General features: G+C 52.2%; 7 protein-coding genes across 7 annotated transcripts; 1 reads left to right on the top strand and 6 right to left on the bottom strand.

Annotated features, from left to right (window-relative positions):
• Nucleotides 1-441: 441 nt before the first annotated feature.
• J4E79_005742 (uncharacterized protein) lies at nucleotides 442-1,174 on the top strand (the record flags this gene model as incomplete). The annotated part of the gene is made up of 2 exons (XM_049354620.1): nucleotides 442-473; nucleotides 520-1,174. 2 exons carry the CDS (start codon nucleotides 442-444, stop codon nucleotides 1,172-1,174), a joined length of 687 nt encoding a protein of 228 aa, XP_049210743.1.
• A 541-nt stretch (nucleotides 1,175-1,715) lies between these two features.
• J4E79_005741 (uncharacterized protein) lies at nucleotides 1,716-2,976 on the bottom strand (the record flags this gene model as incomplete). The annotated part of the gene is made up of 3 exons (XM_049354619.1): nucleotides 1,716-2,126; nucleotides 2,179-2,740; nucleotides 2,795-2,976. 3 exons carry the CDS (start codon nucleotides 2,974-2,976, stop codon nucleotides 1,716-1,718), a joined length of 1,155 nt encoding a protein of 384 aa, XP_049210742.1.
• A 757-nt stretch (nucleotides 2,977-3,733) lies between these two features.
• Nucleotides 3,734-4,784, bottom strand: J4E79_005740 (uncharacterized protein; the record flags this gene model as incomplete). The annotated part of the gene is made up of 2 exons (XM_049354618.1): nucleotides 3,734-4,528; nucleotides 4,581-4,784. 2 exons carry the CDS (start codon nucleotides 4,782-4,784, stop codon nucleotides 3,734-3,736), a joined length of 999 nt encoding a protein of 332 aa, XP_049210741.1.
• Nucleotides 4,785-5,220: 436 nt separating this feature from the next.
• Nucleotides 5,221-6,435, bottom strand: J4E79_005739 (uncharacterized protein; the record flags this gene model as incomplete). Its single annotated transcript, XM_049354617.1, has 1 exon — nucleotides 5,221-6,435. The coding sequence occupies one exon, from the start codon at nucleotides 6,433-6,435 to the stop codon at nucleotides 5,221-5,223; it is 1,215 nt and encodes a 404-aa protein (XP_049210740.1).
• Nucleotides 6,436-7,140: 705 nt separating this feature from the next.
• Nucleotides 7,141-7,689, bottom strand: J4E79_005738 (uncharacterized protein; the record flags this gene model as incomplete). Its single annotated transcript, XM_049354616.1, has 1 exon — nucleotides 7,141-7,689. The coding sequence occupies one exon, from the start codon at nucleotides 7,687-7,689 to the stop codon at nucleotides 7,141-7,143; it is 549 nt and encodes a 182-aa protein (XP_049210739.1).
• Nucleotides 7,690-8,074: 385 nt separating this feature from the next.
• J4E79_005737 (uncharacterized protein) lies at nucleotides 8,075-8,881 on the bottom strand (the record flags this gene model as incomplete). The annotated part of the gene is made up of 3 exons (XM_049354615.1): nucleotides 8,075-8,563; nucleotides 8,614-8,811; nucleotides 8,861-8,881. The coding sequence occupies 3 exons, from the start codon at nucleotides 8,879-8,881 to the stop codon at nucleotides 8,075-8,077; spliced, it is 708 nt and encodes a 235-aa protein (XP_049210738.1).
• Nucleotides 8,882-9,537: 656 nt separating this feature from the next.
• On the bottom strand, nucleotides 9,538-10,073 carry J4E79_005736 (uncharacterized protein; the record flags this gene model as incomplete). Its single annotated transcript, XM_049354614.1, has 2 exons — nucleotides 9,538-9,995; nucleotides 10,043-10,073. The coding sequence occupies 2 exons, from the start codon at nucleotides 10,071-10,073 to the stop codon at nucleotides 9,538-9,540; spliced, it is 489 nt and encodes a 162-aa protein (XP_049210737.1).
• Between the last annotated feature and the right edge of the window lie 1,928 nt (nucleotides 10,074-12,001).

The following is a 12,001-nucleotide window of genomic DNA, read 5'->3' as shown; positions in this document are numbered from 1 at the left end:
ATGGAAGACTCTTCGGTTATTCCGCAGTCTAGTATGACTACAACGGTGTCGTGGCTGTCAAGCGGTGTTCGGGTGAAACGGAGGGTGATGAAGACGACGTGGTATCAATGTGGACTACCCGTCATCATCGATGGCGAAATTATGATTTACTAAAACAGTTACAAGGCGCGTACAAAATGTATTGTTCAACATGAAAAATATTTAAAGTTGTGAATAGTGAGGTGAAGGTGAGGCAGTCGTAGGGCGCTCTTGCCTAATTCGTGAGAAATAATCCAAGGTACCGCACCACCCCCACTCAGACAATCTCTCTGGAACCCCAGCTCCGATCCTTCTACCTCTACTGACAACGCGGTTAAGCTGCATCGCTGCAACACAACGCCGACCGCAGCGGCGCCAGTAACAGCAGTAGCATTACTCAACCTCCAGCCAAAGGTCGCCATAATGCCGCTCTACTCGCAGTCCAAAATGCCTAGGTAAGTCAACATCAAACCCAGATGATCCAGCAGCTAACAAAAGTAGCATGGGAACCAAGGTCGTCACGGTGCGCGTTGGGCGTGAACCCAACCACACCGATTTCACCGTCCACGAAGATCCCATCCGAGCATCATCCGCATTCTTCCAGACCGCCTTTCGTCACCCATGGCGCGAGTCACTGGAACGCGTCGTTCGACTTCCATCGTGCGACGCGATAGATTTCCAGATCTACACCCATTGGCTCTACTCCGGTCTTCTTTGTGCCATACCTTCGGGAGCTAGCAGTTCCAACGGCGTAAGCTCGAGTCTCGTGCGTGGCTATCTCCTGGGCGATTACCTTCAAGATGCGAGCTATAGAGATACCATTATTGATGGCTTGATCGAGTGGGATCGCCATGCAGATGACGCACCACGCACAAGTTTCCTGTCATCCTGGATCAACATTGTCGATGACAATACTGGCGAAGGGAACCCGCTCCAAAAGCTCTTGGTAGACATCACTGTCTGGAGAACCAGTCATGTCTGGTGGACTTCCGTTATCGCAAAGCTGCCTGCCAATTTCGTTCGCGATGTTTGCGTTGGTCTCTCTACGCGGTACAGAGTCGATGGCGCCGTCTTCCCCGTGCGGGTTCAAGCGAACAATTGCGCATATCATTCTCACGGAGACAAACCTTGCGGCCTTACCGAACAAACAAAGTAAAGCGGCATCATTAAATGTGCAGAATGGGGCTGACGCCACAATAGGATTTCGGATATCCTTAGCTCTTCTCCATCAAAGTCTTCCGGTTCACCCGTCCAAGAATCTCGAGAACAATTTCCAAATTTGGAACGGATCAGGGCCGGTAGTCGGGGTAGGGGTTCTCCTAATGGTCGCGGAGGTGGACGCGGCTACCGTGGCGGACGTAGACTTGACGGATAGGATCGTGCGAGCTGCTTAGACACTATGAAAGTTTCGACCGATTCAACTCTGTCTATCTCAAATCCGCATGCATACAGACGAACGTTCACGGAACAACTGGGTCAGTGTACTCATCGCTAGGCCCTCCTAATGAGACACAATAACATCTGGTGCTGTTTTTCATGTGTATGCAAGTTCAAACTAGCGTCAAATGCGTACAAACATATTGTGAACGTGTACAAAATAGAAACATTAATCATTACTACATTGAACTCGCTAGTACGCTTCAAAACAAATCACTCCCACTACCACCAGATGATCATACACTCAAACCAAATCTCCCCTAGTTAACATGGGGAATGTAAGTAGGACCCCTACCCGCCTCAAACGCAGGTCCAGCAGGTCCATCAACGTAAGCGGTATCGTGGTCGGCAACATAAGTGGCAGGAGGATTGGCAATGTAAGTGCTATCCCTCATGCTCTCGCTGTACCTAGCCTCCTTGACAACCTCAGGCCTCTGGTTATCCTTGCGGCCAAAGCTCCAGGCGCCGAGCAGAACAAGAGCAAAGATACCGAGGTCGCATAGCTCACCGAAGATGATGAAGAGGAAAGCGAGGGCCTGGTTGGTGGTGCGCGAGTAGTTGTTTGTGTTGCGGTAGATGAGGACGAGCTGCGCGATGGAGAAGGCGTTGCGGACCCAGACGATGGGGGTGACGAGCATGACGAAGCGGGTGAGGGCTGACTTGGAGCGGTTCTAGATGTCGTTAGTATATGGTCGTGCGCAGTAGGGAAGGGAGTGAACTTACACCGACAACACCGTTCTTCTTGATACCAATCCAGCACAGGATCGCCTCAAGAGTCGCACTAGTCGACGCAGCGATGACAGTGGCTACGTAAACAACGTAAAGCGTCCTCACCATGTAATCAACCGCAATCAAACTCGGGTACGCCAACGCAGAGTTTCCACTACCACGGCGCGCAAGACCAACAGCCCAACTAGCAAAGCCAAGAGCAAGGATAGCCAACATCCAGAAGCCGTTCAGAGCCCAAGACAGGACACCAGGCTCCTTGATGCCAGTGCCGTTGTTCTGAACGTGGTTGGCGTGGATCCAGATGGCGCCGACGATGCAGGCGTTCATGATGATCATGGCACCTTGGTAGGTGAAGGAGAGGATGGAGATGATCTTTCCATATCTGATGGAGTCGTTGTTGCCGAAGGGTTCGGTGTATTGGGGGTAGGCGTAGGCGGAGGTGATGTAGAAGGGGGAAGGGAGGCGGGATTGGAGGGCCACGATGGAGGATTGCGCGGCGTAGGCGATCATGAGGGTGGTGAGACCCGTGATGAGGAAGAGTTGTGTGCCAGTGGAACTGTTGTTTGTTAGTTGACTTGGCATTGGAAAGAAGGGGCATGGATTGGTGTACCTGTGCCTGTTCAGAGTTGACCTGTTAAACTTCTTGAATGTACGGGGACGTCCAGGGCCGCCGACGAGTTGACGACCGAACAACGCAAGAGCGGCCAGAATGAGGATGATCGAGCCGCCTGCTGTAACGACATGGAGGGCGAAAATTGCCTGGACGGTGGATGTGGTGTTGGTAATGGCCATTGTGCGTGTTCGGTGGGCGTGCAGGACAGCACCCTTGTGAATTAAGTGATGAAATTGATTACTATACTGATGATAATCTACCAACGTGCAAACTTGAGGGTCTTTATCATATCAACCAAACCTATGCGGTCATACCTCACGAGCCCAGACCATGACGATGCCTTGCGACGAACTGCTGTCAAACTTTACCAACGTTGACGCGCATCGAGACCAACAGCTCCCTGGCCTGGAATTAGCTATGTGACTAACTGTGGCCTCCGCGAAGATCGAGCAATGAAAGGGTTCGGTGCGAGTCGCGACGTTGAAATGAGCTTGGGTGAATGACGTTTAGCGGCGCGCGGAGAGTAACGGAATGACGTCGCGCGTCGCTAGCAGAAGCAACATGGCCGTCGCAGCCGGTTGCTTTTTCGTTTTGCGTGAACGGTTATTTGAGATATTTGGCTTGGACCGCCGAAGATCGTCGCAGTCATGGTAGTGCCATCGTGGAGGTGTGAGCGCGGGAGATGTGTTCGCTGGCGCGGTGATCTGCCCAGGGGTGTTCTTGTTTGTGGGCTCGACGGTGACGCGCTAACGGTCGGGAACATGATGTGCCATTGCCAAGTGGGCTATGCAGCAGGATTTTTCGAGACTTTCAAGAACACGACGATGATAATGAAAGTGGTCGCGCATCGAACGCACGAGGATCGAACCGAGGTCAGGAAGGAAGTCACTCAGGATGGATCACGGACTGGATGATGGCTCTTCATCTCGCAGTCCATCAATCGCTTTTCCCAACCCCCACAACCCTCCCACTGCCTCGGAGTCCCAGCTCTTCAGGCGTCATGAACCTCCGCACGGCCTCAATGTCGTTTCCGCCCCAAGCACCCTTCCCACTGCTGCGCTTTCCGTGTTGTGCTGTTTCATACTCATCTTTGTGCCATCCACACCCAAATATGCAAAACATGCACACGACAACAAACAGCGCCATGACTGCGAGAATGAAGATGAACAGAGACCAGATTCCGGAACTAAGCCAGGTTACAAAGGACGCAGAAGCCGAGTTGACAACATGAGTCGCTGTACCCTTCTTGCCATTGTCGTCCCAATCATGGAACCACATCGCCGTTTTTTGTATGCGCTTGCCGTTTATGCTTGACTGTGAGCGCGGGATGGGTGCCGCGCGGATAATCTCGTATGCGCTTGCTGGGTCACCGGCAGACAACAGGGGACGCTGCAGAAGGACGAGTTCCAGGATCTTCTGTTCTTTTCTGTCCATGACGATTGTGAGATCCGGAGAAGTCAGATCAGTCCACAATTGCATGATATCGAAATGAAACACCAATGCATTGGAGTCTTTGACGTGGCGCAGGGAGTAGGCGTATGACGCGCCAAAGTAAGCGCCCCCAAGGTTGTCGAGTTGATCAGATGCGACGAGCTTGTCGAGATCATCTTTCGATATGTCCAACAAGACTTGGTTAACGTATACTTTCGGTAGAATCTTGGAGTCTCCTAAAAGTGGGGCATTGTTGATGCTTAGATGCGCTGAGTCGTAGGGAAGGGAAACGTTCAGAAGCTGGGGCACGTGAGCGCGTGATCTGGTCTCCTTGAGAGTAGGGATGGTTTACCAGAGCGTTGTCGTCTTTTCTCTGAGCCCATGGCGCATCGTTGCCTTTTGATGTGTCTTGGTATAGGAAAGGGCACCCGACACATGGGATCTTGGCAATCACGTTGTAGCCCTCCGCAACTGTCGTAATTTCCGGTGCGGCTTCAGCAGCTCCGCATCGCGCAAACGCGAAAATCGCAGCGAGAGGCACTATCCGGAATATCATGATGAGAGGTACGATGATGAATTGTAGTAGGGTCACCCGTGTTGACACGTTTGAGGTTATGTGGCTGGGTCTGTATGTAAGCTGGGGCGGGTGGGGCGGCTTCCATGGGTCATGTGAAGTCGCGAGCTAGCGTGTTTGGAATACGAGATGCAGCACTCACATCGCTCCCAGTCTTCACAGAAGTAAGACGCTGTTTGCCAATCGAATTTGCAGCAGCATCGGGATATGAGGTTCTGTGTGAGACATGATTTTAAAGAACCAATGTACAGCACAACTCGTTTATTGTGCATCAGAGGTACCTAGGTATTTATTCACATCATGTATAGCCCGAAATCAACCATGTATACGCTCAGCCCAATAACGACCCAATCGCGCTACGCCTCGCACCTATTTCCTCGACGCCCAGTTTTATCGGTTTTGGACGTTTTGTTGAATCTTATCCAGTTTCCTGGCAATCAACGCCATTCTCTCTCATCAACAACCCCATGATTTCGTTGTCATCGTGACCGTCGTAAATACCATACTGCGCTCCTTCAAGAACTTTACTAGGCGCCTCCAGATAATCTTCTGCCGCCTCGTCTGCTGTATCGATGAACTCAGCTTCAATCCTCTTCGACAAAGCGTCTCGGATCGTCTTACACGCGGAAAGAGCTTCCTTTGCTTCTTTGTCTTCCAGATGTTCCTCGATATCGGCGAGCTTCTTGAGGATTTGGGCGCGGTCTGTGGTCGGAATTTGTAGCCCAAGTCTAGGATCCAGCGTCAAGTGACTGGCAACCGCTAGAGCGCCAATCTCGATGATCTGTCTGCTTCGTGCAAGTTCATCAGGTCGTGTCATATGCCGAATGACCGGGTTGTCCGAGCCAACTGCAACATCTGTCATGCCGGCACTGTTGTGACAAGTGCCATGTTCCAGATCCCGGCGATCTCTCATCTCGTTCAGCGGCGTACCGATAGGAGTAGAGAACATGTCGGCGACGAATGTATCGTTGTACGTATAGTACGGTATGCTTGTTGGATTGAGTGGCCTTCCTCTCGGTGCCGGACCTTGACTCACACTCCTTCCATGTTGGAAGAGCGCGGCATGCCTTCTCTTGTGTTCTGGTGTGGCTGATCTCGCACGCGGTGCTTGGAGCCGAACGAAAGTGGGATTGGTGATGCTGTTGGCTGCGGCAATGCGATCTGTATCGCCAGTGCTCAAGGATCGACGACGACCGTAGCCTTGCGATGGCTGTCCTGAGTGGAGGTAGGCATGGTTTGTTTGAGATCGCATAGGCCGAGGACGATCGTCGTGGTTTGGATCATCAGTTGTTGTTGGGAAGGCTCGTTGCAGATCTAGCGGGTAGGGATGGGGTGTACTTGGTCCGGGAGTCGGGTATGCCGCGGCGGTTTGGCCGAAATCGTAATTTGAGAAGTCGGGAGTCGAAGTTGTGGAGGTGTTTGGTGAGTCAACAGCTGCAAAAGCGCCGTCTCCATATGTAAGACCGAAGTCATCGAGTATATCGCTGTTGTTCGTCGAGAAGATAGGTTGCCCTGAGTCATCTGATCCGAATAGTTCGTTGAAGTCGGCTTGAGAGAGCTGTTGCTCCTCGTTCATGGATGGAAGGAACAGATCGGCGGCTGCGTGACTGAGTGGCGTGTTTGGCTGAGACATCCTGTAGGTTCCCAGTAGGATTGCAGTAATGAGTAAAGCGCGTACTGTTACCGAGATCTGTGGCTCTGTCGATACGGGAAGGATGTTACACAGGAAATGGGAGGCTGCGTAAACGATGTCTAGATATAATTACTGTTTGGTCCTTCTGTTGGCCTGAGCTGAAACAGGTAGACGCGGTGAGTTTGGTGAGCATAGATGGTGGCGCTGGAGTAGGCCAATGGCCGGATGCCTACGTTGAGTACGTGGTCGATAGGCAAACATCGCTCCTGTGCATACAGTTAGTGCTCAGGCTCGTTTCGCGTAATCCTTGGCTATCTTGTCATAAGAGGACTATTTGCTGTGATGGGAAGTATAGAATTAGTTGCGACATGCTCGAGACATTTGTTAGAAGTTGATTTCGCCAGTCAGCTGCACTGCGCGTCCATTGTCTCGCAACAGTGTTGCAAATCCGAAGCGCGTCTGAAGGCTCTGTATGAGAGACAATTCACTGCTTGTCTTTTTTGACTTGAGACACTTTGTTGTCAAAGATACAGGTCTTCTGTATTCGTTAAGACATCTAGGTCATCAGCTCATGAACGTGTTCCTGCTACTGGCCCGCCCCGGAGATCCTAACGTAGGGCAAAATGGATGGCAGTCCTTCCCGAAGGCGATATCGTACATCCGTGTTATACAAGAGAATGCGGCTCTGCAGACCCAAAGACGTGTTCATTCCTTCTTGCTCTCACCGTCCTTTCCCTTCTTCTTGTCCCAATTCCAAACGTCCCAAATCTGCTCAAAGATCATATCGCCATAACTCTTGCCTTCTTCGATCGCCTTCCTTTCTTCCTCCAATCGCCGCTCCTTCCAACCCTCCTCCTCATCACCCATCCACAGCTTCCCAAGTATACTCTTTTCTTGCCCTTCCTTCCGCTCCAGTGTCCTCCGACTCTTTTCCCTTTCCTCTTGCAATATCTTTTGCATCTCCTTTGCGCGTTCGGTCGGTAGGTCCATGGTTCGCATTGGACTGAGGTTTTGTACGAGGCCACGACCTGTTCGTAGTGTGATGAGATGATCGGCGGAGAGGTAGAAGCCGACGCCTAGGGAAAATGTGTAGAGGTCTAGTTTTCGTGGTGGGAGTATGGCTATTATTGGACATATGACGAGGCCGCCGATGGCTAGGTTACGTGTTATGCGCTGGTATCGGGCTTGTTGTTCGAGAGCGAGGCGCTCTTCTGGTGGGATGGGCATATTTTGGACGGGGTTCGGTGTCGCCATCCTGGAGAACGTGGTTGCGCAGTCGATGCTGGAAATACAGTGGGTGTCGGAGTAGATTGATCGTGCGTGTAGGAGTTCGAGCAGACAGAGTGAAGGGGTGATGTCAGAGTAGTTCGGTGGTCGCAATGTCAAAAAGTTCAATGATGCAAAGACGGCGGCTAGCTCCCGCCTCGGCTGCAGCTTCCCCTTCGGAGCGGAGGTGCTGCGGAGATCTGAAGCCACGCGAACAGTTCAATGCACAGGGTGGCTCGATTTGGAATGCTCATAATTCAGATGCGCCTATTGATATGCTGTTCTCGACTTCCCATGCCCGTTACGCCGTTGTCCCTATTCTGCCCCGATCATGCATAATGGACCTCATAAACACGCGCAAATCTCTCGCTGATTATCGTTGGAACTTCCTCCTCTTCACGTCGACTCTGTCTTCAAAGCGTGGACTCTGCCTCTCTGGCCTGTCCTCTGTCCTGTTTCCTAGATGTTCAAAGGTTCCACTACTCCTCAGCCGTTTCGTTGGGGTTCTCTCGTACTCGCTCCCACTTTGTCCACCTCTTTGCCCTTCGTCTTCTGTCCCAGCCGGCCCATCTGATCTGGGTCCATCCTCGTATGCATCGAATTTTCGCTTCTGCGCAGTGCTCGGCGTCTGCATCAGGCGTCGCAAACGGCTCTCTTGTAATCGCCTATTCACTTCCTCGGTGACATCGACATGTTGAACAACGTAGTCGTCTTCGATTCTAGCTCGCTTTGCGCGTGGTGTGGGCGATTGATCCACGAGAGGAGATATGGCATGCGAGTTGGAGTTTGGGGGTTGCGCAGTTGGTGTAGTAGAGGCATGTTTCCCGCCCTCGATACTAAGACGTTTGTTTGAAGTCTTGACCTGTCGCTTGTCAGCTTTTTGGCATCGCGTGCGCAAATGGCACAGCATACCTTCTTCTTTTCCGCCAGACCTTCGTCCTCGAGCTGGTCCCTAAATCTCTTCATGTCGTCCTGTAGCCTGCCCGACTTGTTTCGCAGCGAGATCAAGTCCGTAGCTAGCCAGTCGGGGGCATTGTGATCCGTCGCATCGAGCGTCTCATTGAGAAACAGGAGCTGCGCGCGTAGGTTCTCGATGTGTTTGTCAAAGTCCTGAAGAATAGATGAGAAATGCGATGGATCAGGCAATTGTGCGAATTACCTCGAGCGAAAACTTCGCCATGTTGTATGGCAGAATTGTGGACGGACAAGGGAAACCGCATGCAGGAGGCTTGAACTTCCTTGCGGAGTCCCGAGCGCTTGGGTTGACATCCTCGTTCCGATCGGAACGTTCCGACCTTGGCAGCATCTTGAGATCTTGCCTCTTAACCACGAAGGACCACTGCGATAGGTCAGACATGACAAGGTGCATAGCTTAGTCAAAGGGAGATCGAGATCGTGCAGGTGGGAAGTAATGGTATACCGTCACGGTCAAAATTGACTTGTACTAATCTCAATATATTGTCCCATGTGCTCACTAGAATCTTGAAAGGGAGGACCTTGAAGCTCATAGCCCTCGTATGCGACACTCCGTGCTCTAAAGTCAGCTTGATGCTAGAGTACACACGACTCAGCTTGAGCTTCCCCTTCCCTTTTGCGCCATATGCATCGCGTCGCTGATGCTGTCCATTGCGAACCAGCCTGCATGACCACGCGAGGACCTCGGGAAGTTGCAGATGAATGAAAGCGATCACTGCCCTCGAGGAACCGGCAAGTCCGGTGGTCTCGCACAGCCTGAGTTGACGTTGGTGGCAAGTAGAGAGGACCACGACAGCTTTGTGACTCGATGCATCGTCCTTAACAAGCGGGTAATGTCTGATGGCTGAGATGCGACCGTCTTCAGCCTTCATCTTCGCCAAAAGTGAGCTTGACAGCTTTGGCCTTCTTCGGTTTCTTTGCAGACTTCGCGTCTGGCTTCTTCACATCCGCCTCTTCCCCCTTTTTGCTCTCGTCCTGGTCATCCCCGATGATCTTTGCCGCCTTGCGCTTCTTTGAGACTGCACCAACCTCAGCAATCTTATCTTTGGATTGCGACGTCGCATCACCATCTTTCTTCTTTCCAGCCTCATCTGCAGCCGGCTCCCCTCCCTCTTTGTCGTCTTTGCCTGACACAAGCGCATCATACTCCTCTTTACTCAGCGACTGATTCGTCTCTTCCATGACATACGTAGGGGCATCATCTTCGTCGTCGTCTTTCTTCATCCTCTTATTCCGCGCGATTGGATGTTCATGACGGGCTGTGTCTCCACTGGTGAGTTGCCCGCGCAGCCGCTGTAAGAAGGCTGGCTGTGAGCTGTCTGTGGCGAGTTAGCGAACGATACGATCGTGTTACATATGTATTTACCGAAATGGAGGTCTTTTGCTTTGAAGCTCATGGTGGTTGTAGTGCAAGGGATGTCCTGACACGGCATGCACGTAAGGGTCTAGATTAGTCGTTTGGCTGAATGTCGTGTCGATCGCTTAGCGGCGGGTTTCCGTGCGGCTCCTTCGCCGCCTTAGCTGCGGATAGTTTACGATGCACTTGCAGTCTACTCTTGGTTTCAGAGAGCATTCACTCCATCGGGATGTCTAGTCGGGTGCCTAGATATGGCGGGTGAAAGCCCATCCCGAAACGTATTGGTCCGCTGCACCTGCTATCGGCATGCGTGCTAAAGGGCTTGGCGCGTTCCGCCGACAGGGAACATGTCAACTAGCAGATCTCGAAACGCATACGCAATCATCGGCCGCTAATAATTTACATTCAACGACCCTGTTCTCTCCTTTCACTCCCTCAGGGTTACAAGCTTGAGCCCGTCACGCCAATCGCCGACCCATCTCCGCCCTCGTACACCCACCTGGAGTCACGACCCACACGCTCGTTATCGACCAAGCTCCTTGGGTTGAACACGTCGCCCTTTCCTCACCCACAACCGTCGCATTCATTCGACGTCCTCTAGACCCCTCGAATTCGCTCCGCACCGCTTGCGACTGGGCCAAAGAGCAATAGGGCTGCCATTGGCAGGAAATCGCATACCAGACACGCCACCACTCGGGCACCACCATGGGCTTCCTGCAAGATATGACGAAGAGGCTACCGACCTCAAAGGACAGTCTAGACAAGCTGGACGACCTACCGCGCCGCGCCGAAAAGAACTCGCCACGGTTGTCCTTCTTTCGACGCAGGATACGGCTGAAGGGGAGTTCATCCGTGTCGATACCTCTGGGCCTGGTGCTGCTGTTTCCATGTCTCGTTATAATAATAATCATAATTCTGTTCGTAAAGTCTCCCGACTCGCAGGGCATTATGAACATGCCCGCCGGCGGCCCTCCCTCAATAAGGTACGTGAAATCCCATCACCACAGCATCCAAACAACATCCAACAATGCGCAGACGGATAAGCGAGAAGTACGATAAGCCATTTGCGGTAGGCTGCCTCGAGCCGCAGGTCAACGGACCCCGAGCAAACGCTGCATTCGTAGTCCTAGCGAGAAACAAGGAGTTGGATGGTGTCATACAGTCGGTCAAGTCGATTGAGAGACATTTCAATCGGTGGTTCCACTACCCATACGTCTTCCTCAACGACGGAGACTTCAACGAGACGTTCAGGGAGACGGTCTTGGCCCATGTCAGTGCTCCAGTGGAGTGGGGTAAGATCCCTCCCGAGCAATGGGGCTTCCCCGACTGGGTAGATCCCGATGTCGCGAAGGAAGGAATCGCCAAGCAGGGTGACAGGGCCATCATGTACGGTGGTATGGAGAGCTACCATCACATGTGCAGGTTCTACTCGGGGTATGTAACCTAGCATGCTTTCTTCTGATTGCCACTAACACGGACAGTAAATTCTACCAACACGAACTCCTCGCCAAATACGACTGGTACTGGCGCCTCGAGCCTGAGATCAAGTACTTCTGCGACATCACATACGATCCCTTTATCCACATGATCCGGAACAAGAAGACATATGGCTTCACCATCGCGGTGAAGGAGCTACGAGAAACCGTCCCCAACATCTGGCGATATGCCTCGGCCTACAAGCGTAACAACAACCTGACCTCCAAGGGCATGTGGGAGATGTTCGTGGAGAAGCCGAAAGAGGAGGACGAGAAGGCGCCAAAGACAGAGCCCAAGTCGAAGAAGAACTTCTTTCCCCAGGATATAATGGATGCCGAGTTCGGCACAGAGGCCATGCCTGAGATCCACCCAGAGAACATGGAGGGCGAATCATACAACATGTGCCATTTCTGGAGCAATTTCGAAATCGCCAATCTGAACTGGTTCCGCAGCAAAGAGTACAATGACTTTTTCGAGTTGATGGATCGTAGT

Source organism: Alternaria viburni (genome assembly GCF_023758015.1).
Source record: "Alternaria viburni strain BMP 2772 chromosome Unknown scaffold_11, whole genome shotgun sequence".
Taxonomy (NCBI): Eukaryota; Fungi; Ascomycota; class Dothideomycetes; order Pleosporales; family Pleosporaceae; genus Alternaria; species Alternaria viburni.
This window is presented reverse-complemented; position numbering and strand designations above follow the sequence as displayed.